General features: G+C 53.6%; 3 protein-coding genes across 3 annotated transcripts in view; 1 reads left to right on the top strand and 2 right to left on the bottom strand.

Annotated features, from left to right (window-relative positions):
* The window catches only part of LOC124107620 (obscurin), a gene marked incomplete at its 3' end in the record, with an annotated part of 38,078 nt that extends 19,399 nt beyond the window's left edge, over positions 1–18,679 (bottom strand). Inside the window, 18 exon segments of the mRNA XM_046465784.1 lie at positions 1,877–1,952; positions 2,137–2,333; positions 2,830–3,102; positions 3,649–3,921; positions 4,048–4,314; positions 4,930–5,196; positions 6,156–6,419; positions 6,718–6,981; positions 7,433–7,696; positions 10,555–10,818; positions 12,685–12,948; positions 13,242–13,505; positions 13,602–13,868; positions 14,414–14,680; positions 15,125–15,397; positions 16,673–16,939; positions 17,112–17,397; positions 18,644–18,679. Of these exon segments, the coding sequence (XP_046321740.1) occupies positions 1,877–1,952; positions 2,137–2,333; positions 2,830–3,102; positions 3,649–3,921; positions 4,048–4,314; positions 4,930–5,196; positions 6,156–6,419; positions 6,718–6,981; positions 7,433–7,696; positions 10,555–10,818; positions 12,685–12,948; positions 13,242–13,505; positions 13,602–13,868; positions 14,414–14,680; positions 15,125–15,397; positions 16,673–16,939; positions 17,112–17,397; positions 18,644–18,679 (4,333 nt within the window).
* A 1,324-nt stretch (positions 18,680–20,003) lies between these two features.
* Positions 20,004–23,409, top strand: LOC124107627 (H2B.U histone 2). Its single transcript, XM_058585977.1, has one exon. The coding sequence runs from the start codon at positions 20,032–20,034 to the stop codon at positions 20,410–20,412; it is 381 nt and encodes a 126-aa protein (XP_058441960.1). The 5' UTR covers positions 20,004–20,031; the 3' UTR covers positions 20,413–23,409.
* A 2,332-nt stretch (positions 23,410–25,741) lies between these two features.
* Positions 25,742–27,328, bottom strand: LOC124107634 (histone H2B type 3-B). Its single transcript, XM_058585976.1, has one exon. It carries the CDS (start codon positions 27,036–27,038, stop codon positions 26,658–26,660), a length of 381 nt encoding a protein of 126 aa, XP_058441959.1. The 5' UTR covers positions 27,039–27,328; the 3' UTR covers positions 25,742–26,657.
* Between the last annotated feature and the right edge of the window lie 9 nt (positions 27,329–27,337).

The raw sequence follows: 27,337 nt of genomic DNA, 5'->3' as shown, positions 1-27,337 counted from the left end.
CCTGTGTCCTCCATACAGTCTCCATCCTGTCTACCTCCTGATGGACACTCAGGGTGGTTGGAGGGAGAGGATACCAGCATCCACGTCTAATCCTCCCATCCCCCACAGGACAGCCAGTAGGACCAGACAGAGACTTCTTCCACCACCTGCTGCCTGGGGCCAGGCAGGGAGGATGTCACCCCCACCCTATGCTTCTCTGAGCACTTTCCACGGGCCATCCTGGGGCCTCCTTGTGAAGACAGAGACACTGTTCAGCTTGGTAAGGCCTAGATGCCTTTACCCCATGAGGCGGGCCACATGGGACAGGTGGGAGTCACTGGCAGACACCAGAGCCCCCATGCCCACCCCAGCAAGCCCTCCCTCAGGAGCCTCTCCACACTCCTCCCCGTTGATGCAACCCACCAGCACCTGCCTTCCCCAAGCGTACATCTGCACCTCCTTCTCCTGCTCCGCCAGCTCCTGGGTCTTGCCTCCAGCACCAGTTCCCAGGTCTGCCTATCACACCCCTACCTGGACATCCATTCACACACCTAGGCCCAGGGCCCTCCCCCTGAGATCACAGTGAGGTATGCATAATGAGCCATCTTTCCCAGGCAAGGGACACAGAGCCATGTCACCCCCACATAGTCATCGCCCCAGGAACACACAAGGCCCTTCCTGCACTGCTCCCATTCAGGAAACCCATGACACTTCATCTTCATCACTCAACCTAAGGCACTAAGTAGCCTTTCCCAGCCCCCAGGCCACAGAGCTGACCATATCTGTCCATTCTTTAGGTTTTTGGGGAGGAGAGCATGAGATTCAAACATACACTGTCTCCATGTCCAGATCCTCCAAGCAGACGGGGAATCCCTGAGGGCAAAGCTACCTTTGGACCTCAAGGTCCAGGACTTGACCATGGTAGGGGCTTCCGCAATGGTGAGTAGATAAGTGGTTTGATAGTGGCTGGTAGATGGTTGATGGGTGGATGGATGGATAGTTAATGGGTTAGTGGATGGACAGAATGATAATGAACTGGTGGTAGATGAAGGAATGTGTGATAAATGGATGGACAGAGGATGAGTGGAAAGCTATGTGGATAGCTAGATATGGAAGATAGGTAATAGATGAGTGGAAAGTGGAGGGATAGACAGATGGATAATGGGTGCATGAGTGGACAGTGGACAGATGGTGGTAGTAAATGAATGAATGGTAGATGGATGGATGGTTGATAAATAAATGTATGGATAGAGATGGATGGATGGGAGGGTGGATGGAGAGGTGGTTAAGGGGTGGATGGATGAATGGATGATTGGTGTGGACTGATGGGACCAGTCTGAGAACCAGGAATAGGGCAGCAAGGGAATGCACTCAAGAGTGACCTGTGGAGTCAAGGTACAATCCAAGTTGAAGATTCCTAAAGTCCTGTTTGCATTCTGGGGCCATGTGCACCATGCCTGAGTCCACACAGGTGTCACGCATGAGCTGTTGCATCCACACCTTTGAGCTTGTGTGGTATGCAAGAGTGTTTCAACATGGATGTGTGTGGGCCCACACGGACCATATCAGAAGGACAGGCATTGGAAGATGATGTCCAGAAGACCCTGTCTCCACCTCAGGGTCCAAGGCAGCAAGGCTCTCCTACAGAGAATACCAATCCTGGCCTGTGTTCCCCCCATACACGGCATTCCTCAAGATCTTCACCAGCCTACCCCACTCCATGACTTGAGGGATCAAGGACTGGAAAATTGCTAAGTCTAGGGTTTCTTCCCCACACCAACACACACACACACACACACACACACACACACACCAGCTGCCACTAGGCAAGACGCTGTGGTGCCCAGAAAACAGGCATCCACAGGCCAGGACCTAGGTATGGGAGAGAGCTGCCCACCTGTGACTTTCAGCTGGGCTTCTGAGCTGCATGAGCCCACTTGGAAACTGATGGTTCCCGCATCTTCAGGAGTCACCTGAGGACACAGGGAGGAAGATGCTCAGCCCTGGCCAATTCATCCTGACAGGAAGGACTGGTCCATCTAGCCAGCCCCCAGTGATGGGGCTCATCACCTCCCTAACCCGACCCCCTAGCGGAGGGTCTTTCTGAATGGAGCTGGAACCATCCCTGTCCAAGTGGAACAAGTCCCAGAGCCCCACCTTGTGCAGGGTGAGCAAGTGAAGTGTGCCCTGCTCCACGGTGATGTCATTCATCTCGTTGGCCTGCAGAGGTACCCCTCCCAAAGCCCAGCGGGCTTCCTGGCTTGCAGCTCTGGACAGCCGGCACCGGAAGTGGGCATCCTGGCCTTCATTCAGCTGCATGTCTTGCAGGGGCTCCAGGATGGTCACCTCTGGGACTAGACACAGGGTAGGCATGGGTGTCAGCCTCTGTGTCCAGGATGCTCCCTTCTTTAGCATAGCTTCCATATCCTGGGGGTCCTCCCTGGTGACCCCACCCCAATTCCTGAAGACAGTACATGGGGGTGTGTTATCAGTCCTTCCTCTAGCCAGGGCTCTGACCAAAGGGAAATGCCAAGATGGCTGAAGGCTGGGGCGGCCAGTCTGCAGTGACCCCTCATGAAAATCAGGAGAGGGAAACTGGAGCTTTAAAACTGGTAAGCTCTGGGAAGCCCACCACTGCCTGCTCACCAGCATGACTCAGTCTTCAGCCCAGAATCATTCCGTCCTGACTGGAGCTACTAAGAAATGGCCAGTTCATAGTCCCTCTCTCTACTAACACCCAAGGTTCCCAAAAGCAGGGACCCTTGCTGTCCACTTCTGGCCCAAACAGAGGCTGGGCCGGGACAGCCTCCCAGGGGCAGTGATAGGGCAGGCCCACCCAGAGCTGGCTACCTCTGACAGTGAGCTGAGCAGAAGATGCATGGCTGCCCACATGGAAGGACACGGTGCCAGCGTCCTCAAGTGTCACACCCTTCAGCTGGAGTGTGTGGATGCAGCCATCCCGAACAGCCACCTCTGTCACCTCGTTGCTCTGCAGTGGCAGGCCCTGGAGGCGCCACTGCACATCTGTGGCCCCAGCCCGTGACACCTCACAGCTGAACTCCACATCCTCGTCAGCCTGCACCTCGGCATCAACCAGGCCCCTCACGATGGTCACCTCAGGCTCTAGTGGGTGGTAAGAAGGGTCCCTTTTCAGGCTGGGCCAGCCCCAGTGCCCCTCTAGAAAGCCTTCCTGGCCACCTAACACTCCTCTGCCTTGTGTGGCATTTGCCAGCTGCTTCACTCAATGAGTCTAGTAATAGCTGGGGCGGCTGTCTCCCCAAGGCCAAGGGTACAGCTCTGGTTGCAGGACAGTGGATAGATGCCCTGTTTGGCTCCAACATTGCTGCAGGCCCAGTCCTGGCCAGGTCACCAGGAAAGTAAGACCTTCAGGAAGAGCAGGTAGGTGCCAGAAAGGGCCACCAGGCCAGCTCAGGCCAGTCTGCTGCCAGCTGGGGGGCAGGAGGGAGCACAGCCTTCAGTGCTGCAGGCTTCGTGCCTACCCCCATAAAGCCCTTCTCTTGGAGGATCAGAATGGGGGTGGTGTAGGAAGAAGAGAGCCTATAACCTGAGGGACCTCCACCACCCTGTGAGCTGCACTTGTCACAGCCAGGTATGCCCCCAGGGGAGCTGTCAGGAAGACGGTGTGGCATGAGGTCCTGGTTGGCTCACCTCTGACCCTGAGGGAGGCCAAGGTTTTCTGGCCACCCACCACACAGGCATACTCTCCTGTGTCCTTGGCCTCCAGCCCGTGGACCAACAGCTCGCACGTGGCCCCTTGGCACCGCATCTCATATTTGGGGCCCACAGGCAGCTCCACGCCCTCCTTTAGCCACTGCACAGGGGCCCCTGGCTCAGCCTCGCTCAGCTGGCAACAGAGCCGAGCCACACCGCCTGCCTCCTGCTCCACACTCTGCAGCCGGGTCTTGAACTTGGGCTTGGGGGCTGAGGGACAAGAAAGGAAAGCTTAAGACTGCGGGTTCCCACCTCATGTTCGCCTTGAGCAAGGTGCCTGCCCACCCCTGAGGTATGAGGCTGCTGGGGAAGCACAGGGGCCAGTGGGCAGCTCACAGCGGATGGAAAGAGAGGCTGTGGTCTGCGCCTGACCCGCATCGCAGGTGTAGTCTCCCTCATCTTCCTGCTCCGCCCCGCGCACCAGCAGCTCGGTGGCCGAGCCCTCCTGTACAATCTGGTACTTGGCGCAGGGGAAGAGCTGCAGGGAGCCCTTGCGCCACTCCACGCTCGCTCCCGCCTGGCTCAGCTCGCAGCGCAGGTGCGCTGTAGCTCCCTCATCCACCTCTAAGGCCTGCAGCTCCCGGAGGAACCGCACGGGCGCAGCTGCGGGGCAGGAAAGAGAACATGACAGCGAGACTCTGAGCATTTAAGACCCAGAACCCTATAGGTGGAGAACCACATCAGGACAAATCCTGAGTCGGACCCACAAGGCATACCCTTGGGAAACAACTGGGGAACTGCATGGGGCAGAGGCAATACCGGCCAGCAAAGCTACCAGAAAGGGAGAGACCCAGGGAAGCGAGGTCCTGGAGCCGATATAGAGAAGCGGAGCACACGCGAGCTGCTTCGCACAGGGGCAGGACCCCCGCACTACGGGGAGGGGGCGGGATCACAGCCACCAGGAGGAATTGGGGGACTGCACAGGAAGAGGCGCCCAACGGGTAAGGGAGAGAGAAAGAGGAAAGGTTAGGTGGTGCTCCCTGTCCTGGGGTCTGGGAGGAAGGACCTTGTCCACAGCCTTGTCCTGTGGTTTTGGGGCGCAGGGAGGAACTGGGCGGTCAGAACCACGAGGTGGGAGGAGCAAGCAAAGTTATTAGGGCAGGTCCGCTCTGCCCCACTGAGCCGGGTCCTCTCTGCTGGGACCCCCCAGGTTGCAGCCTTGAGGGTCAGCGCGGACTCTGCACCCACGCTAGGCTTCGCCCTGTCTTGGTCGCCCACCTGTTACCGTGAGGGTGGCACTGGTAGCCTGGGAGCCGAAAGCACAACTGTACTCGCCCGCGTCCTCACGGCGCAGGTCCCGCAGCACCAGCTCGGCGGTGCAGCCTCGCTGCTGCAACTCCCGGCGCCCATCAGCCTGCAGCTCCAGGCCGTTCTTGCTCCAGACCACAGTGGCATTGGGAAGGGACAGCTCGCACTGCAACCTGGCTGTGGAGCCCTCCTCGGCCTGCAGGCACTGCAGGGGCTCCCGGAACACAGCCTGTGGAACTGCAGATGGGGAGGAGGCAGGGTCAAGATCAGGCACACAGCTGGCCAGAGCTGGGGAGCCCAGCTTCTCCCAGCCCCTTGGCCTACCTCCACAGGACGGGTCTATGTAAGGAGGGAGGTGAGGAAGCTGGGGGCAGAGCAGAGATCTGCCACAGGCTTTTCTAATGGCAGCCTCCCCCTCAGGACCTCTAGCCTTGCCAGAGGGCTGTGTCCCCCTTGGACCACCAGAGCAGAGCCAAGTCCAGTCATACAGTCATTTGGCCAGCACAAGACCTTGTCCCACTCCCACCAGACCCCAGAGAAGGGTGATTCTCCCCAAGACCACAGGACAAGGCAATATCCTTCCCAGACTGTGGACAAGGCCCTGTTCCTCCCAGACCCCAGGACAGGGTCACGGGTTTCAGATCACAGGGCAGGGCTTTGTGCCTCCCCAGGCCAGACCCTAGGGCATGGCTGAGTCCACGGGAAAGGCCATAATTCCCCATTGCAGGCCAGGCTGTCCCAGTAATCCCCAGGCAGGATTGTCCCTCATGCCCCTGAGATGCTGAGGGGCAGCAGGTGCTGACTGCCTCACATGGACACACTGGCAATCAGGGACAAGGTGCAGAGCCCAGGCTGGGGAACCTCCCTGGGCATCAGAACCCCTAGGGCCCCCAAATGAAAATCTTGGGCTATAAGTGGCATGCAGAGATTGAGGAGGAATGACAAAAGGTGATTAGGAAAACAAGGTGGGAACTCTGTCCCTCCATGACAGCTGGCCATATGAGGTCCCTGGAAAGACTGGCAAGGCACTAGTACACTGGGCAGTGCTATGACAGAAATCCAAGCAGGACAGAGAAACAGCATGAGACAGAGGGAAAGGGCACCCTCCCTCTGGACAACAGGGGCAGCATAGCCATGGCTGGACGCAGAGCAAAGGCAGAAACCCAAACAAGCCCACAGTCATGGGAGGTCTTTACCCCTGACGGTCAGCACGGCCGAGGTCCTCTCCTGCCCACACACACACGAGTACTCCCCAGCCTCTGCCACAGTCAGGCCCTGGATCTGCAGCTCACACGTGGCCCCCTCCTGCCTCAGCCTGTACCGGTCCCCATCTCTGAGGGTCTCAGACCCCTTCCTCCACTCCACGGGGGCTGCCTTGCTTAGTTCACACCGCAGAGTGGTCGTGGACCCTTCTGTGGCCTCTTGGCTTCTCAGATCTTCTATGAATCTGGCGGGCAGGGCTGGGGAGGGCCAAGCGGTCACTGAGAACATGGGGCCACACACTGCCAGAGGACCATGATGTGGACAGGTGGGTGGTGGCACAGATGAGGAAGGAAGCAAGTAAACACAGAGGAACAGAGTACGCAGTAGGATGGACATGGACACAAGAAGGAGAGATGAAAGAAGCCCAGGGGAGGAAAGGACAGGTGGCCACGGGGCTGCCACAGGAGCTGGGCCATGTGTGGATGCAGGAGGTAGGAGGCGGAGACAGGGTGCAGACACCAGCTGGAGGTTCACATGGCCACACGAGGTCTTTACCCCTGACTGTCAGCGTGGCCGAGGTCCTCTCCTGCCCACATACACACGAGTACTCCCCGGCATCTTCCCGGGCCAGGCCCTGGATCTGCAGCTCACACACAGCCCCGTCCTGCCTCAGGCGAAGTCTGTCCCCACTGGTGAGGGTCTTCACACCCTTCCTCCACTCCACAGGGGCCTCTCTGCTCAGCACACACTGCAGCATTGCCGTGGCCCCTTCCACAGCCTCTTCATTCCTCAGACCCTTTGTGAACTTGGCGGGCAGGGCTGGTGGCCAGAAAGACATGGATGCAATCATGCTCTCCAGGCACGTGGAGAGGATGGACATGCACAACAGAAAGGACATGAAATGCAACTGTACATAAGCCCCCTGCTGGGTGTGCTGAGCACCAAGGCCTTCATCTTTCCCCAATGCAGCCTGAGCACATGTGGCCCTGGCCCACTCTGTGGCCTCCGCAGGCCTCCCTGTGAACCTGACGTGCAAGGCCAGGGAGGGTCTGAAACACATGAAGAACCCCAGGTGTGCTGGGGAACTTCAGGGGACAGAACATGACAATAATGAGGACAAGAGACAGACTGACAAACCAGCTGGCTACAATCCCATGCAGGGGTAAGAGGGTGTCACAGACCCGGAAGAGAGGTGGACTGAGTGGACAGTTGACATGAGGTCAGTATGTGGACACCAGAACACAGATCTACTCGGCCATGTAGTCTTTACCCCTCACGGTCAACGTGGCTGCTGTCTTCTCTTCCCCGCACACGCACGAGTACTCCCCAGCATCAGTTGTGGCCAGGCCGGAGATCTGCAGCTCACACACAGCCCCGTCCTGCCTCAGGCGGAGTCTGTCCCCACTGGTGAGGGTCTTCACACCCTTCCTCCACTCCACAGGGGCCTCTTTGCTGAGTTCACACCTCAGTGTGGCCGTGGTCCCTTCCATGGCCTCCCTGGACTTCAGATTTTCAGTGAATCGTGCAGGCAAGGCTAGGAAGGATCACATGGACAGAGGCCATCAAACCTTCTGCAGGTTCTGAGGTCAAGACCCGAACATCAAGGAAGGAAAATAAAGCAGGACGGCTGGAGGGTCACAGGAGTGGGAGATCTGTGAGGGTCTGAGTGAGGTCCTGCACGCGCAGGTGGCTGGGAGCAGGGCTCCGTTCCAGGTCCTCCTTCAAGGGCATCTTGCCCACCCACAACTTTTCATTGCTGGGAAGCACACCAGGTGCCTAGAGCTGTGAGCTCACGTCTGTACCACGCGGTTACCCCTCTCCCTGGACCCTGTGGGAGGCCGCTCCCAGTTGTGAGCCTCCCTGCCTCACAAGTGGGATTCTCACTGCAGGCTCCAGCCACACTGTCAGCAGGTCCCACAAGAACTACAAACAGCTTTGGAGCTGGATGGCAGCCAGAGACTGGAAGACTTTTGAGGTATATGCTAGAAAAAGCCCAGCTGGCCAGAAAGAGCCTGACAGAGGGAATATAGACACTAACAGTGCTTCTGGCCAGGACTAGATGGACACAGGGAAACACTCCTGGGGAGTGGAAGAAAGCTGATCCTGGCTATGAAGTGGCACAGAAGTGGCCAGATTGTGCTCCAGTGTTCTGTGGAGGGCAACAGTGGGAAACAGCAGGACCAGATGGATGTCCAGCTGGGAGACAGCTAAGCCAAGTGTGGCAGGGATGGCCTGCTGTCTCCCTATGGCTCACAGGAGAGCGTGAGAAGGCAGAACTGTCCATCAACAAGGAACCAGCCCCGAAGACTTAGAAAACACCTGGATCCACAGTGAAGAGAGTGGGAGATGCCCTGAGAGCGTCAGGCATGGCTGAGCACCTGCTAAGGGGACTCACGGGTGGCTGGTGACCAGGCAGCTCCTCCCTGGGAGCCAAGACTGCCAAGGGTAACAGTAAAGCCCTGCGCAGGACACGCGTGCCAGAGGTGTGACACTCGCCAACCTCGAGGCAGAACAGAGGTCCTGAAGATACACACGTGGTTGGAGACTGGAGATGGGACCCAGGGTGCTCTACCACCACGCCACATCCCTGGCCCTTTTGAGTTTTTATATGAGACAGGGTCCTGCTAAATTGCTTAGGGCCTCACTAAGTTGCCGAGACTGGCCTCAAACTTTCTGTCCTCCTGCCGCAGGTTCCTGTGTCACTCAGATTACAGGCGTGGATCACCATGCCTGGCTGAAAACGTTATAGCAGCAGGAATGCTGGCAGCGTGGACTGCAGGGACAGCAGTCAAGTGAGATGAAGGACGCTGCCACAGGATGAGCACAGCCACTAGCCACACACATGGGCTTCCCCTCAAGCAAAAGACGGCCATGAAGTTGGTCAGAGTGGCAGGAGTACCACTGCCACATGCCTGGAAGAGCACGAGGCTGTCCCCTGCTCGGTTTCAGAGGACCAGCCAGCTCCACTCAGGCTGGGGGCAGACTTCAACCTTGGTAGGTTTGCAGGACAGAGCACCAAGTCAAAGCAGAGTGCTGTCCAGCCTTGAAATCCAGGGAGCTTGGTTCTACTGTTCCCGACTATCTGGACTTGTGACCCACATCCTTGTTCCTGCTCCTCTGAGGGTCTGTCCCACACTGGGCCCACCACACTTTGGAAGCATGTGCCTTGCCTGGCTCTAGTCACAGCCAGGGAGGAACTCTGCCCTGAGGTGAGCTGGAATCCAGTCTCAACCTGGGGACATTCAGACGAGACTAGACAAGGTCTGATGCTGGGTGGGGCTAACTCAGTGTATTTTGCATGTGAGAAGGACCTGAACCCTAGGGTCACTGGTGGGTGCCACAGGTTGGAATCCTAACCTGGCATCTCAGAACATGACTGTTCAAGGAGGAAGAAGGTCATCAGGTGGCCCAAATCCAGGGTGACCAATACCCATAGAGGAAGAGATGAGGACACAGGGGGAAAGATGGCATCTGCAAGCCCTGGAGTGGCCTCAGGAGGGACCAGCCCTGCTGAGAAGCTGTGATGGATGATGGCCTCCAGAGCTGGGAGAGACATGACCCTGTCCTCTGAGCCACCCAGTCTGTGGCACCTCCTTAGAGCAGCCTGAGTGGACCAAGGCACCAGCCCTTCACTACTGCTCCCCGGGTCTCTGCCCGGCACCCCTGGAGTCCACTCTGACTCTGGCCCAGGACATCCCTGGTGCACACCTGGGAGGGACCACCCAGAAGGCTGGCAGGGAATCAGAGGACATCATCAAGAGACACAGGGAAGACACAGACCACCTGATAAGGAGACAGGAGACAGGAGGCACGGGGAAGCCACAGTGGCCATGACCCTTCACGGTCAGCGTGGCCGAGGTCCTCTCCTGCCCTCACATGCACGAGTACTCCCCAGCCACTGCCATAGTCAGGCCCTGGATCTGCAGCTCACACGTGGCCCCCTCCTGCCTCAGCCTGTACAGGTCCCCATCCCTGAGGGTCTCAGACCCCTTCCTCCACTCCACAGGGGCAACCTTGCTCAGCTCACACCGCAGAGTGGCCATGGACCTTTCTGTGGCCTCTTGGCTTCTCACTCCTATGAATCTGGCAGGCAAGGCTGGGGAGGGCCAAGCGATCACTGAGAACATGGGGCAGTCTGGAGGACTCCAAAGGCACATGTGATCCACAAAGAACCACACACATAGCCACACAGTGTGGATGGTGAACTAATGTACAGATGTGGAGGGAAATGGGCAGTGGGGAGGACAACACAGCACATGAACAAGAGCAGGAGGACCCCAGGCAGAGGACAGGGCCACAGACCATGCAGGAGCAGTACTACAAATGGAGCAGAAAGTGGCAGTGGACGACACAAAGATGCCAAGCCACAACCCATGAAGACACATTCTTTACCCCTGATGGTCAGCATGGCCGAGGTCCTCTCCTGCCCACACATGCAGGAGTACTCCCCAGCATCTTCCAGAACCAGGCCCCGGATCTGCAGCTCACACAAGGCTCCCTCCTGTCGCAGGCTGTGTCTGTGGCCTTCCCTGAGGGTCTCTGTTCCTTTCCTCCACACCACTGCTGTTTCTTTGCTCAGCTCACACCGCAGAGTGGCCATGGCCCCTTCCACGGCCTCCTCATTCCTCAGACCCTCTGTGAACCTGGCAGGCAGGGCTGGGGGCCAGAAAGACATGGATGCAATTATGCTCTTTGAGTGCACAGAAGAGACAGGACACAGACAGTACAGAGAGGACGTGAGCCCAGCTGGACATGTCCGGTGCTGGGCTGCTCAGCACCATCTGTGGGCTGAGGCTTCCCGTGGTCTTGCCCACATGCTTCCCAGCCAGGGTCTATTCCAAGCATCCATGGACCTCATGCCTGGCATGAACGGGACTGGCCTGAGGAGTCCACAAAGAACACCAGGGTCTCTGCAGAACACGTGGGGTAAGACACGGCACTCAGCAAGGGAGACAACCTGGAAACAGTTATAGAAGCACCAGACACAGGCAGCCCAGGGGGTCGGACAGCAGACTGGCTGTCCATTCATGTGGAGGCCAGTGAGATGTGGAAGAGGGCCTCAGCATGAGGACAGGCCCACAGAAGGTCACAGGGCCCAGACGGATGGGCAGGAACATGGGTTGAAAGGGTCATGCTCCTCCACAGTGTCCTCTGTGGCCTGGCCCAGCTCAGATTCTGTACAGCACCAGATTGAAGGGCCTAGCCTGGCCAGCAGCTGCATTCAAACCACACCTGGCCACAACTTCTCTGAAGGTCTCTGTAACAGCTGTTCTCTGATCTTGATAGATGGCTGGAGACATCAACAGCCTGCCTGAAACCCTCCCATAATCACACCCGACTCCATCTTCCAGAGCAAACCAAGAAAAGGAGCACCCTGGCCAGGGAGAGAAGCCCCCACTCTCCTCCTGGAACTGTCACCCTGGAGCATACAGCCACAGGGTCCATGTCCATTGTTCACAGTGCCAGCAAGCTCGCCTCCACAGCAGAATTGACGAGATAACCCACAACTGAACAACGGCCCATCCACGGCAGCACATGGGTAGCCCCCACAGAGAAGGGAGGACAGCTTGGCTCCTGGAGCCCTCCAGCCACCAGCCCAGGTCCGTCCGCCCCAGGGGCTTCAGGGCAACAGTGCCTCGGGGCATCCTAGAAAGTGAAGCACTCTCTGGAAGGGCCCAGGTGGGCTGTGCACCTCTGGTCCTTCCTGGGCCACACCCAGTTCTGGAATTAGCTCTCAGGTGGTCAGCAGGGTCCCACTTCCCAGCCACAGGCAGCGCTCCCTGAGTCGAGGGAGGGAGCATCTTCCCGGTGGCCTCCCTCCAACGTCCTGCAGCAACACGGTGGGCTTTGGTGTGCACATGCTTCTGTCACACCGGGGTCTACCTCTGTGCAGGAACACGTTCCGTCCATGCTCCAACATGTCATGGCACTGGGGCCTCTCCACAGAGGTCACCAACATCTGTGCACATAGTGGGGCCTCCACTATAGGTGGAGGTGAACAGATGGCCATGCCCCGCCCCACAATACACTTTACTGCCCCAGGAGTCCCTTCCTGACTCTTGACATGGGAGCAGAGACAGCAGCATCCTGGGTGAGAGGCCCCTCACAGCTGAGGGAGATCCTTCCCGCCACACTGAACAGACACTGGGGCCCTCACCTGCCCATCAGACGGCCCCAGTGCAGGCAGCTGCCCTGGCTGGAGGGAAACCTGTAAGAGTCCCCTCCACTTGCTCCTCCTCTGTCTCCCGCCCACACCTTCTCCAGCGTGCACCCCTTGAAGGCCTCCTGCGCCATCTTAATGCTTTGGCCTCACCCACATTCTCCATCTCAGGCTGTGACCCACGGGGCCGGGAAAAGCCCACTCTCTGCTGCTCTGGGTCTGAGCCAGGCCCCACAGTGCAAGTGTGAGAGAAGCCTGAGAGCACACAGCAGCGGAGGACACAGCAGACACAGCACACAGGGAACCTGAGATTGTCTTCAGACACACAGCAGCCAGTGCCTGAGGACACACATGGTCCTTACCCCTGACGGTCAGCGTGGCCGAGGTCCTCTCCTGCCCACACACACACGAGTACTCTCCGCCGTCCTCCTCAACCAGGCCCTGGATCTGCAGCTCACACACAGCCCCCTCCTGCCTCAGGCTCATTCTGTCCCCGTCTGTGAGGGACTCTGTCCCCTTCCTCCAATCCACGGGGGCCGCCTTGCTCAGCTCGCAGCGCAGCGTGGCCGTGGCCCCTTCCGTGGCCTCCCTACTCCTCAGTCTTCCTACGAAGTGGGCGGGCAGAGCTGGGGAGGGTCAGAAAACACAGGGCCTCAGGTTCACTGTGATGTTGGGAGACAGCACGTGACCAGACAAAGGACAAGACGAGCCAGCAGGGTAACAGGGGAGGCCACAGTGACATCAGGGACACTGGCCATGGCCACTGGAGTCTCCTGGTTCACGACAGCCCAGGAAGCAGGAAGGACCCTGTGGTCTACAAGAGGAGGGTGGCACAGACGGGAGGGAAAGGGACAAGCTGATGGAGAGTGGGTCCATACTTGGTACCAAGACCCGCCTGCATAGCCACAGTGGTCCTTACCCCTGACGGTCAGAGTGGCCGAGGTCCTCTCCTGCCCACACACACACGAATACTCCCCAGCATCCTCTTCTGCCAGGCCCTGGATCTGCAGCTCACACACAGCCCCCTCCTGCCTCAGGCTCAGTCTGTCCCCATCTGTGAGGGGCTCTGTCCCCTTCCTCCACTCCACAAGGGCCGCCTTGCTCAGCTCGCAGCGCAGCGTGGCCGTGGCCCCTTCCGTGGCCTCCTTATTTCTCAGTTTTCCTATGAACTGGGCAGACAGGGCTGAGGGGACCAAAGACACAGAGAACATCACTTTGTTCTACAGTGTCAAGCAGCCAGTCAGGCTATGTGGGCAAGCAGACAGGCAGAGGTGCTCACCCTTCACAGAGAGTGTTGCTGAGGTCGTCTGGTCCCCGAAGGAGCAGGAATACTTGCCCCCGTCCTGGGGCTGCAGGTCCCGGATGACCAGCTCCAGCACAGCACCCTCCTGGCGCAGGCTGTACTTGCTGCTGGACCTCAGGACATCTTCCCCGTGGCGCCATTCCACGGGCGCCGCCACCGAGGAGAGCACACAGCGCAGCGTGGCGGCACCACCCTCCGGCAGCTCCAAGTCCCTCAGCGCCTCCCGGAACCTAACCGGCCGAGCTGCGGAGAGACATGCTCTGCTCACCTCCCTGAGCAGGAACCCCCAGCCACGAGGTTCTCAGCCAGGGTGGGAGTGGTCCCAGCCCTGCTGCCGCACTCCTGAAGGGTCACAGGAGGCAGGCCAGCAGGACAGGCACACGGCAGACCTGCGGCAGACCAGCATGCCCCAAGAAACGGGCGCCGGAGCCTGACCCAGGACCTCCAGACACAGTGTGGGAGGCAGATAATTAGAAGTGGACCCTAATTCCAGACACACACAGAACATGCAGGCGGGTGGCTTCAGAAGGCACCAGCCCTGCGACCTACGACCTCAAGACCCTAAGCCTCCAGGCCGGGAGGTGAGGTCCTGGTTCCCATCTGCCCAGGATGGGGCAGCCCAAGCAATCTGAGGCCAGCCAAGGGGCCAGAAAGCCAGGGAGCCAGGAGTGAGGCAGGTCAGCAGCAGGAGGGAAGCCATGCAGTTCAGGCCACCCACCAACATGGACACCCATGCACCCCAGCCCTTGCCTGCCAGGTAGACTGGGAGCCACAGGCACTGAGCTCACCTTGGACCCTGACAATGGAGCTGCTCCAGGCCCCGCCAGCCTCACACTTATATCGACCACCATCCTGCGGAGTGGCACCTGCGATGACCAGCTGGGCACAGCAGCCCTTGTAGCTCAGCTGGCACCGGGCAGATGGCCGCAGCATCTTCCCATCCTTGGTCCAGTGCACGGGGGTGTCAGGAGCAGTGGTCTCACACATGAGGGTCAAGTCCTCGCCTTCTGTGATTGTGGCATCTGTGAGCTCCCGGGAAAAGATGCTCGGCTTCTCTGGGGGAAGAGAAAGGAGCCAAGGGTCCCTGGGGCTGTGGTGTTGCTGCAAGAGGGGCCCCTGCTGCAGATGGTCATCATCCTGTCCATGTCTGCCGCTGCCTCGGGCTGCAGCCACAGACGGGAATGCTGAGGGGACAGGGTGGGCTTTGTGTGGCTCTCGCCCTGGCAGGGAGCAGGTCACCTTGAGACATGCTGACCACGATTCTGAGCATTACCGAGGGGCGTTCATCCCAAACAGCCCCAGTGCACACACCTGCCTTCCTAGGATCCCCATGCTGAGGACAGCTAGTCTCACGTCACCATGAGTCTGCACCCACGCTCAGACATGACCCAGCTGTCACCTGAGCTGCTGCCCACCCTCCTCAAAGCTGTACCCTGAGCAGCATGAACAGTATGACATCCCCACCCCAAATGGCCCTGGCCTTGAGGTACAAAACCTACCAGTGACCCGCAGGGTGGCCGAGGTCCTCTGGTCACCCGCCTCAAAGTAGATAGTACCCGAGTCCTTGAGCGCCAGCTGCCGCAGGGTGAGCACATGGTACCCCCCAGGCTGGACCACGATTTCATTGAGCTCATTGGCATGCAAGGGTGTCTCGTCCAGGAACCAGCGCACAGGCCCGTGGTCAGCAGGGGCAACACGGCAGCAGAATGTGGCTGAGGAGCCCTCGTGCACTTCCATGTCCTGCAGTTCCTCCGTGATGAGCACCCTCTGCCCTGCAGGGCACAGACAGCCATCAGGGCCTGCTGCCCAGGGAAGTCTGGCTCTCTCCAGACCCAAGGAGGGCTCCCAGCAGCAAGCAAGTGACTGGTTAGCCAGTCAGGGTTGACAACAGGATGCACGTGGGAGCTGAACAGTGCAGAACACTCTGACTCAGGGTGACTTCTGAGTCCCAGTCCCATCTCCCAGCTCAGGTCTGCAAGGCTCTCGACACCATTCTGCCATCCCCAGAAGATAGACCCAGAAAGAACTTCTAGCAAACTTGGCCCTGGATGCCAGCCCAAGATGCCAGGGCCAGGTGAAGGATGGTCGGGAGGGCTGGGACGCACTTGTCCTGATGCTGGTGGTACATCCTGCAACCCCAGGCCACCACAGACCCTTTTAGTTCCAATTTACCTGTCTGCAAAGCAAGAAAAATGGTGGCTCTCACCCAGTACACCAGATGCAAACAAGCCCTCACAACCACTGTGAAAGGCCATTATCCAGGAGAAACGCTCCTTGAGACCCTGGCAAAACCAGAGGTGGAAGTTTCCCCAGGGAAGGCTCCGCCTGCCCATCTCAGATGGGCACATTCTCAACACCTCCCAGTCCTACACCTCACACCCAGCAGCTCAGGAGCAGAAGTCGCTCCATTCCTTCAGACCACAGCACTGCAAACCAGACCTCTGACAGAACACCTGCACAGCAGTGGCCTCCACCTACGCAGAAACCAGCACCTGCATGGGGTCTCCAAGGCCACCAACTCTGGACCTGGCTATCTCCCTGCTGTGCCCCAAAGCCTTCCCCTGGCCTTAGCTTCCCTGGCACACGTTTAGTTTACCATAGCCCTGCAACTCTCCACTCTTCCGAGTGACATCATTATTCTTTGGAGAATCTCCCTCCACCTGTTTAGACATCTACTGTCACAGACACACTAACAGCTCCACCCTGGGAACACCTGGGCTCCCTGCTGTCAGCATCTGGGTCAGGTTGCCCTTCTGGTGGGCAGGGAGAGGAAAAAAGGTGTGCAGGCCCAGAGCAGAGTGCGCCTGAGCCCTGGAGGAACGTGCAGCAGGCAAGGATGGCTCCAGGGGAAGAAGCCATCGACTCACCCACTGAAAGGCACAGGGAGCACCCCAGAGGCCCCCAGCTCATCCCCTCTACCTCAGAGATGGAGAGGCTGGGCAGGCCAAGCAGAGCCTCTAGGGTCAGTTTCAATAAGGCCCACCTGAGCCCCCGAGGTGCTGAAAGCCAGGGCACACGTGAGCACTGTGGCTGCACCAGCCACTCACCTTGCACCAGGAGCCGGGCCTGGGACTGGGCCTGCCCAATGTCACAGGTGTAGGTGTCACTGTCCGTCTTCTCCAGGGTGCGGATGGTGAGCCGCAGGGCCAAGCCCTCCTGGCTCAACATGTGCTTTCCCGAGGCCCGCAGCTCTTTGAGGCCCTTGCGCCACGTCACGGTGGATGCTGGGAGCTCCGTCTTGCACTCGAACACGGCCGTGCCCTTCTCCTCCACCTGCAGGTCAACCAGGTCCTCTGTAAACCTGTTGGCCTTTTCTGGGAGAGAAGACAGAAGAGGTGAGTGTAAAGCTTGCATACATCCCAAGCCAGCCTTGTCCCTCCGGCCGGCCGTGGAAGCAGAGCCCTGAGAGAGAGACCTCCCCTGCTCTGAGGCAGGGGTCCTGGGCATGCCAAGGGAGAGCTGCTGTGGGGCCGTGTGGGCACTCACCATCCACACGGAGTCTGGCTGTGCTCTTGGAAGCGTCCGTCTCACACGTGTATGTGCCAGAGTCCTTGAGAGAGGCTCCATGGACGACCAGCACAGCCTGCGTGCCTTCGCGGAGCAGCTTGTACTTCTGACTCTCACGGATGGCCTTCCCATCCTTCAGCCAGCGCACAGGAGTGCTTGCCCTCGACAGCTCACAAGTGAGCACCACATCCTCCCCCAGCGTGGCCTGCTGGTCTTCTAGGGGCTTCGTGATGTCCACTGGCCTCTCTGAAGGGAGCAAAGGTGTCTACCCAGGAAGCACAGACATGCTCAGCCAGAGGCAGGGGCAGGGGTGGGCATTGGGAGCATCCATCTCAAGACCAACACCACAGAGCTTGGACCCTAGGCCCCAGGAGCCTCCAACACTGACTTGCCAGGAGCCCTGGCCACCAGGGGAAAGCACCCAGCACAGCAGTGCTCAGGTTGTTTCTATTTTTTTCTTATTATGGATGCTGTTGATGGAGCTTCCTGCCAAGCTCTGTTTCAGCCTTGTTTATTTTATTTTTTAATATCTTTATTTTTATTTATTTATTCTTATGTGGTGCTGAAGATCAAACCCAGGGCCTCACGCATGTGAGGCAAGCATTCTACCACTGAGCTACAACCCCATCCCCCCCAGCCATGTTTATTTCCTTAAGAGACTGATGCTTGACAGTGGAATTTCTGGAAGGAAGTATATAATGTAGACACATATTGGAATAGATTGCCATCTTGTTTTTTCTTTTAAGCAATGTATGAAAGAAAGTGTATGCCTGCACTGCATAGTGTATATTTTATTTTCATCATTTTAATAGGTGAAAAGTGACATCTCATTTTGTTGTTGTTGTTGTTGTTTGGTAACAGGGATTGAACCCAGGGGTGCTTAAACACTGGTATGTGGCCCAGTGGTTAAGCACCCCTGGGTTCAATAAGTTGCTTAGGGCCTGGATAAGTTGCTGAGGTTGGCCTTGAACTTGTGATCCTCCTGTCTCAGCCTCCTGAGCCACTGGTATTTCAGGAGTCCCCCTTTGCACTCAGCTATCATTTTTAATATGCATCCCTTTGATATTAGTGAAGTTAATGTTTTTCATGTTGTCTTTTCATAGTCTAGTTTACTATTCTGTAAAATGTTTTTTTTTCTTTACTAATGTTTTTTATTATATTAAGAATATTAATATTTTGTTTGTCTCCTATTGCAAATAATTTTACCCCCAGTTTTGTGTGTGGAAGGTCATATTTTAAAAATTTAAACTAATTTTAAAAATACTTTGAAAGCCTTTCCTCTAGCTGAGAACAATTAATTTTCCCCCAAGTAGTTAATACATTTTCTGACACCATTGGGCCATTTTTTTCTCCGCTGAGTTGTGATGCTATCTTTATTATATATTAAATTCTTGGGGGGTTTTGTTTGTTTGTTTTTAAGAGGAAACAATATGCTGAGAATAGGCACTGCAGCTCAGGAAGGCGAAGATCTCAGGATGCCCCTGGGGACCTCAGCAAACAGAACAACCTACGGTAGAGGGCGCTGCCAGGCTAGCAGGATTGTTCATTTCCCATGCTCTGACTGGCATCTGTCAGGTGCCACTCTGTGTTCTACCTGGAGATGAGGAGGTGATAGGCACACCTTTGCCCTGATGATCCCAGCTGAGTCGGTGTTGCAGCAGGAAAGAGAAAGGCTCAAGCTATGCGTGAATGTACTAGAGCCGGAAGAGGAGCTTGGAGGGGCGGCCCAAGCTGCTGCATGCTGGCTGGCTTCTGAGAAGGAAAGAAGAATTAAACACACTGCTTCCGGCACATTAACTCACAGCAAGCCCACTGATACCTCATTTTAAAGATGAAGAAGTGGAGGTGCGAAGAAGGTAGAGCAGCTAAATGCCCGAGGTAGAGCAGCTAAATGGCTTCAGCGCAGGACTTCTCGCTGTATATAACGCGTGCAAGGATCTTTGTAAAATGGGATCTGACTCACTCCATTTTGGGGGGGGGGCGCCTAAGATTATGTTTTTCTAGCCAGTTGTCCAGAAGATGCTGAAATAAGTGAGAAATGGGAATGTGTAACACCTTGTTTCTCTACTGGAAGGCACTGTAGCAGGGGAGGCACCCGGGATGGGTGCCCTAAGCCTGTTACAATGTAACAGTAATCAACAGTAATCGTGCCTGCTCCTGGAGATGTTAGGACACTGGTGAAATCCCATGTCTCAAGCATATAGCAATCTGGTTGACACTTCAGAATTTTCGTGGACAATAATAACAAAACAATATGAAAACCTGACGTTTTATTCTTCTCCACGGTTAAAACTGGCTACACACTTCCGATGGAAGTTCCTAAGAGCATTCTCAATATTTCCCAAAGAAACGTTTGGATTTGCTCTTGATCCCCCCCCCCCCCCCCGCCGCAGCCTCGCTCTTGAATTCTAAAAGAAGTGCATCTCTTTGGTCTTTAGAGGGCTGCGAGAAGGAGGAAAATAAACAGTTACTGCAGTGGGAGCTGCCATTTCCTCCGTCTTGCTGGAAAAGCATCAAGCTTTCTCTCTCTAGCTGTTGCCCGCGTATTTGCTTCATAGCAGAGAAAACAGACCCGAGGTTGTCATTTTCCTTTTAGCCAAGCCCAGATACGCAGAGTACCCCAAGATCTCTTCTGGGTTTAAAACAAAGGGTTTGAACAAAGGCACACAACCTGAGCGCAGGCGCGCGGCCGATGCGCTTTTGGATTGGTTGAACTATGGTCCAATAGGAAAGAAGAATCGGCATCTCTCATTTACATAAAGTCTTCGTCGCCGCGGCCGCGGCTGCAGGCTGTCCAATCAGATGCTAGAGATTTGGAGCCTTCATTTGAATATAAAGATGACAAATAGCCCTGCTCTCCTTACGTTACCATCCCAGTCCGTTCTGTCGCCACCTCGTCATGCCGGAGCCTTCTCGCTCGGCTCCGGCCCCCAAGAAGGGCTCCAAGAAAGCCATTACGAAGGCACAGAAGAAGGACGGCAAGAAGCGCAAGCGCGGCCGCAAGGAGAGTTACTCCATCTACGTGTACAAAGTGCTCAAGCAGGTGCACCCTGACACGGGCATCTCGTCCAAAGCCATGGGCATCATGAACTCGTTCGTCAACGACATCTTTGAGCGCATCGCCAGCGAGGCCTCCCGCCTGGCGCACTACAACAAGCGCTCTACCATCACGTCCCGCGAGGTGCAGACGGCCGTGCGCCTGCTGCTGCCCGGGGAGCTGGCCAAGCACGCTGTGTCGGAGGGCACCAAGGCCGTCACCAAGTACACCAGCTCCAAGTGAGGCGCGTCCCTGGCGCCCTGAACCCAAAGGCTCTTTTCAGAGCCACCTCTAAGCTCAAAAAGGAGTGTGCCACCTCCTCTTGTGACCTGTGATCCAATCGGGTGCTGGGGGGAGGGTGCACTGCGCAATGGAGGACATAACTCCTAGGATTGGACCTCTTGTTCCGGACGGCACTTTTTTCTCCCCCCCCCCCCCAATCCCCTTCCTTCCTTTCTTTCTATGTCTGTTTTGCTTTAAATCAATCAAGTCAGCCTTGGCCATAGGAAGCTGGAACGGTCCAGGCGATGGCACCGGAGGAAATCAGGCTGGGTGGGGAGTGTACCGAGCTCCTCTGGCCCATCCTCTGCCACCCCACACCCCACTCCGTGTCCCCTCGTGCGTGAGGCTGGAGGATGCCTTGGGTGTTTATACCGCAGGGACAAGGCGTAGTTGAAAGAGCTCATCAAACTATTAAAACATACTTATTAAAGCAAAAAGAGGGAATTGGAAGGGGGTATATATCCCCCAAAGATAAACTTAAAATAACGCTTTTTACTCTAAACTTTTTAAATTTGGATTCATCAGGACTTAGTGCTGCGGAAAGGCATATGTATCCAAAAAATGTACATAAGCCTAAAGTACTTTGGAAAGATATTCTAACAGGACAATGGAAAGGTCCTGACCCAGTGATTGTCTGGAGTCGGGGGTCTGTTTGTGTTTTTCCACAGGGAGAACAGCAGCCCATTTGGATTCCAGAGAGATTAACTAAAACAGTTTCTACAGATCGAAAAGAAGATGATTTGACTCAAATCCATAACAGCTGATATCCAGAGCTCCAGCTTGGCCATTCTTACATCTGCGACAGTGATTAACCAGGATGCTTTTTTCAATAGCTATTTTATTATTGCATTTTTCTACATCATAAGGTTCTATTTTTATTTTTTGAGCTCATACAAACCTAGGTTAATGTTTTTCTGATCAGTTTTATTTTTTGACTGTGGAGTTTTTAAACATTGCAATGGAGATTCCACCTAGGTAAAGCTACAAGGCCTTTACTATTTTCTTATGTGTTGTACGTTTGTGTACACTCTTGTGTTTTGTGTTGTATGTCTGTATGTGCGTATGTCCATATTTCTTATATGAGGAGCGCTCATGAAAAAATGGATCCGAATTATTATTATTTTTTTTATTCACGTGATTTAAATGGTTTAATTTAAATTATGTAAACAGCTGTTAAGGATTGTTTTTAAAGGTGGTTAACAGATCTGTTTGTTTACTAATTTAAATTAGGTAAAAGGCTGTTAAGGATTGTTTTTAAAGTAGGTTAACAGATCTGTTTGTTTACTTTCACCTTTCCTTTTCATTATATTTAATAATTCTTTTCAGGATAATGTCTCTTTAGCATCATTGCCAGAATTCCTATCTCCATCCCAGTGCCGGTGAAGAACTCAACAAGTAATGCTCAAAGAGTCAACTTACTTTGGGAGGAGACAGATTTTGGGGAGGAAATGGACATATTGATAGATTCCTCTGCTTTGAACTGCTTGCAGAACTTGCCTGGACTATGTAACTATCGTTTGGTGCAGCGAATTGTGGTAATGCTGGCATATCTTTGCTGATGGTGTCACTGGTGATGCAATTTTTCCTTGCCAGCGCACCCCATGTTAATTGTGGTAGTGCTGACATATCTTTGCTGATGGTGTCACCAGTGATGCAATTTTTCCCAAGGAGCCGTCAATTGGCTCGGTGTCGTGGCATTTCTGTATCCTCCTCCCTTCTGCTAGTGATGGTCTAAAATTTGGGGGCCAATGGCTTATGCTGGACCGGTAGTCAGTGACGGGTATGATCCAATTGCAGTGGTATCAACCTAAGACAGGAGGCTGACGCCTAAAGGTCAGTTTTCTGATGACGGGTAAGAACCATATGTTGAATTGGACAACCTACCAGGCACGGTCCATAAGCCACATTAACCTCACTCCCCCACTGGCACCAAGGCCAAATTTGGGGGCCAACAGAGGTGAGGCAAAGAACCTCACCCCCCCACTGGTGCATAGACCTATCCACAAGTATGGCTGTATGCTGGACAGGTAGTCAGTGACGGGTATGATTCAATTGCAGTGGTATCAACCTAAGACAGGAGGCTGACGCCTAAAGGTCAGATTTTCCCGTGCCGGGTAAGAACCATATGTTGAATTGGACAACCTACCAGGCACGGTCCTTAAGCCACATTGCTTGTTGTTTAATTAATCAGAAGGGGGGAGATGCTGGGAGCCATTAGCCAAGTAGGTATGACAATTTCCTTGCCAGCGTACCCCATGTTGCTGACATGTTGCAGTGACATTGAATGTAAGTGACCTTGCTCAAGGACCAAGGCAGATTAGGGTGTTCCCGGTTTTAAGATAATCGTGTTTAGGGCGTTCCCGGTTTAGGTTCCAGGTTTAAGGTTTAAGATTATTCCTGCTGGGAATAGGGCGTATCCTGCTGCCTGAGTTCCCCTTGAGTTCTCACGGGATTTAGACAATATATTTTGGAGATAGAAGCCCAGTGGAAGTGGATTTGGGCAGAGAACGTGGATTTGGGAAGAGAACGTGGATTTCCCCAGAACGTGATTGTAGACGGCTGGTGTGAGTTCGGGAATAAAGAGTTGCTGTTTGAATCTACAAGCTGTGTGGTGGCTCGTGATTGTGTGCCCAGCCGACTGCGGCATTTGTGCCCAGCCAGACTGCGGCAGTCTATTACTTCAGGCTTTAGTCAGAGTAGTTAGAAAACCTGAAAAATCACTCCATGTTTTGCATTATCTACCACAAAATGTATTCTTGTAGAGTTATATTTGGAAATTACGGTGCTATGTTTTGTTCATTGACTCTCTGGACTAACAATGTTGTCTACTGCTAACACAATCACTCTGCTGGAGACAAGTTTCATTTTATTAAATCTACGCATTCAGCTCTTGAAGGTAGAGAATCACATGGAACTGTGGGCCTAGTTCTAGTGACTATAAATACTCCTTTGAAACAACTCTGGGCTAGGGATGTAGCTTAGTGAAAGAACAATTGCCCAGCACTGCAAGAAATAAATTTAATTAAAAAAAATATTTTTAAAGTCTTGACTCTCAATTTAGGTTGTTAGGAGGCTTAGGGTTTGGAGGTCTCAGTCATCTGGCATCTGTTTCATAGTGGAAAGGACTGAATTTAGTTGTTTTCCTCTATTGATCCATTAATATTAATATCTTGAGAATTAAGACTATTGACAGGTCCTGCTTACTTTCAATGATGGATCACTGTTTTAAGTTTCAGATTATTACTGAAAGTAAAGAATTGAGTAAAATATCTATGGCAGAATTTCCATTTCTACTGTGTTCATACACACACACACACACACACATATATATACATACATATATTTATTTATATATATATATATATAAACATAAAATATCTATGGCAGAATTTCCATTCCTACTGCTTATATATGTGTGTGTGTGTGTGTGTATATATATATATATATATATATATATATATATACAATTATTTTATATACATATATAAATATATAAAATGATTGAACCCAAAGGTGCTTTACCTCTGAATTATACCCCCGTCCTTTTTGAGACAGGATCTCTCTAAGTTCCCCAAGTGACCTTGAGCTTGCGCTCCCCCTGCCTCCCTCAGTCTTCCAAGTAGCTTAAGATCACAGGTGTGTACTACAAGGCCCAGCAATTTCCTTTTTTTTTTTTTTTTAGTATGGGGGATTGAACCCAGAGTCGCTGAACCACTGAGCCACATCTGGAACCCTTTTTAATATTTTGTTTAGAGACAGAGTCTTTCTGGGTTGCTTAGGGCCTTGCTGAGGCTGGTTTTGAACTTGTGATCCTCTTGCCTTGGCCTTCAGAGTTGCTCGAATTACAGGCATATGCCACTGTGTTTGGCCAATTTCCTTAAGTTTTCTTTTTTTAAGAGAGAGAGAGAGAGAGAATTTTTTAATATTTATATTTTAGTTTTCGGTGGACACAACATCTTAAATTTTTAGTGGTGCTAAGGATCATACCCGGGTCCCGCCTGTGCGAGGCGAGCGCTCTACCGCTAAGCCACAATCCCAGCCCCAATTTCCTTAAGTTTTTAAACATAGACAGAAAACAATGGAATGGAGGGGAAGCTGTACATTACTAGCACGAGACTACACAAGACCACCTATGCCGAAGGAGGCACAGGTACTTGCAGCAGAAGTCACCAAGAAAAGAACAGAGGAACTACCAGCCATCTCATTAAAGAGCCAGTTTCACTAAACTTTTATTTGCTCATGATCTATCAAAATATACTTGTCTCAACGGCAGGGTAGAGCATGCCTGTAATCCCAGCTGCTCAGGATGCTGAGGCAGGAGGATTTTTGAGTTTAAAAAAAGCATGGTGCTAAGCAACTCAGTGAGACCCTGTCTCTAAAATATATACATAAAACTGTGTACTGCCCAGATATTTTCTTTTTTTTGTCATATATATATGTGTGTGTGTGTGTGTGTACTGCCCAGGTATTTTTTTTCTTTTTCTTTTTTTTTTTTTTTGGTACTGAGGATTAAACCCAGGGGCTCTTAACAACCAAGGCACATCCCCAGCTCTTTGTTTTGTATTTTATTTAGAGACAGGGTCTCACTGAGTTACTTAGGGCCTCACTAAGTTGCTAAAGCTGGTTTTGAACTCACTATCCTCCTGCCTCAGCCTCCTGAATTGCTGGGATTATAGGTGAGAGCCACCACACCAGGCCTCTGCTCAGACCAAAGAAATCTTTGGTTATCTAATGTATTCAAATCTTTTCTTGCAAAAAAAAAACAAAAAAACCTTGACTTTTTTTTTTTATTTTTGCAAGAAAATAGATAAACCATAATACCTATAATTGCTGTAGGGTAAAATCCTGAGGTAGAAGAAAAATGGAAAAATAATGGTTCAGGCAGAAATTAAGCATCTCCTGAAATATCTGGCTGATATAGAATTTGATCATGTATTTTATGAACTGATTATGGTATCAAATTGATGTTCCAATAGGTATATTTAAAATACTGATGTGGCCATTTTGCTTTTTAAAATGTCCTATGTTGGGATGTGCATCCTTGCTACTTGAATTTTTATAAAAATACAGTAGGTGACAACTTTTAAAATGTGTGAAATTTCCAAAAATCCTTTTATGTGGACCCAAGCAGGAAAGAGGTGGGGTGGTGATACAGCCATTTTAGGGAGGACCTTGTTGTGGTGACATTTTCTCCCCTGACCCACCAGTCTCCCAGTTTGCATCAGTTCAGACACATGACAGGCTAGGGCCCTGTGGAGACACTTAAAAGAAAAAAGAAAAAAGAAAAGCGTGTGTTTTACTGAATTTTATTTAAAATTTTCCTTGCTGGAGACAATGGTACAAACTCTCAATACTTCTAATTCTCACAACAGCTCAAAGAATCATTATTAATCCTTTTTTTTCTTTTAATAAATAAGAAAAGTCAAAGCAAGAAAAAGATAAGCCGTGTCCCTTCCAGTATGAAAGCTTCATGCCAAAATGCTTTTCCTGAAGCACAATGGCACTCCTTAAATAAATGCCATGAATGTGAAGAAAAGAATTCAGTTACTAACACTTCACAGAAAATCATGCGGCCAAAAGGGGAGGCAGTTACATTTGCTCAAAACAAGGTAATTCCGTTCCTCTAACCTCCCCCCACCACTAAGGGTGAAAGCTGCTGGCAGCTGTGGTCACTTACTAACCCAGCTCGCGCACAAAGCGCTGCGGTGATCCGCCAGCCTCCACGTCCCTCTCGTCCAGCACACTGTCATTGCAGGATCTTTCCAGGCAAACATCCTACCGGGATGTACTTTGCTTGAGGATAAAGATGTCTGATGCGGGCAGGGATGGAAAGGTGGTATGGCGCCACCGCCAGGCCGCGTTACAACACCCAAGGCCTCCGCAAACTCGTGGTCTGGCGTACCCATGGTCTCGCCAAGGGAACACAGGGTAGAAGACCGACGCTAGAGCCTTCTGGGGGAAGTGACGCCCCTCATCTGCACGCCTGCTTTTTCGCAAGGGCACCATTTCCACCGTTCCTCTACAATGGGCTGTTACATTCCCACACTCCGCTCACTCACTGGCGGGACGCACTCAGTAACTGGGAATCGCTAAGGTGTATAGGTAAAACATAGGGTTAATAACCCATCACCGTGTTTGAAACCCTTTCTCGACTGTGTGGGTGGCTCTGAAAAGAGCCTTTGGGTTCAGGGCGCCAGGGACGCGCCTCACTTGGAGCTGGTGTACTTGGTGACGGCCTTGGTGCCCTCCGACACAGCGTGCTTGGCCAGCTCCCCGGGCAGCAGCAGGCGCACGGCCGTCTGCACCTCGCGGGACGTGATGGTCGAGCGCTTGTTGTAGTGCGCCAGGCGGGAGGCCTCGCTGGCGATGCGCTCAAAGATGTCGTTGACGAACGAGTTCATGATGCCCATGGCTTTGGACGAGATGCCCGTGTCGGGGTGCACCTGCTTGAGCACTTTGTACACGTAGATGGAGTAACTCTCCTTGCGGCCGCGCTTGCGCTTCTTGCCGTCCTTCTTCTGCGCTTTGGTCACGGCCTTCTTGGAGCCCTTCTTGGGGGCCGGAGCGGACTTGGAAGGGTCTGGCATGATGGCGGGTCTCCTCTGACAGACTCCAGAGACGACCACAACAACTCTATTTGTACGCCTTGAATTCAAATGAAGGATCAAGAACTACTCGCTTCTGGTTGGATAGAACGTCGCCCTACGTCATCTCTCGGAAAGACTTACGCAAATTAGGGGGGCGGGAAATGCTGGTGTCCTTTTCTGATTGGCTATTGATGCCATCCTATCAGACGGTGCTTTTTAGCCTACCTCCCGATCGTATATAAGGGCTCGCTGGGGCCTGTAGTCCTGATATCCCCTGTTGTATTTTTCGACTTCTTCTC

This window comes from Marmota monax, unplaced genomic scaffold, assembly GCF_021218885.2.
Source record: "Marmota monax isolate L192 unplaced genomic scaffold, Marmota_monax_Labrador192_F-V1.1 WCK01_AAM20220418_F8-fsc00523, whole genome shotgun sequence".
In the NCBI taxonomy this organism is placed as follows: Eukaryota; Metazoa; Chordata; class Mammalia; order Rodentia; family Sciuridae; genus Marmota; species Marmota monax.
Note: the sequence above shows the minus strand (reverse complement) of the source record. Positions and strands in the feature narration are given on the sequence as shown.

What these genes read in the sequence shown, in the direction of transcription:
- LOC124107627 (XM_058585977.1), top strand. Translation starts at nt 20,032, where the DNA reads ATGCCGGAGCCTTCTCGCTCGGCTCCGGCCCCCAAGAAGGGCTCCAAG.
- LOC124107634 (XM_058585976.1), bottom strand. Translation starts at nt 27,038, where the DNA reads ATGCCAGACCCTTCCAAGTCCGCTCCGGCCCCCAAGAAGGGCTCCAAG.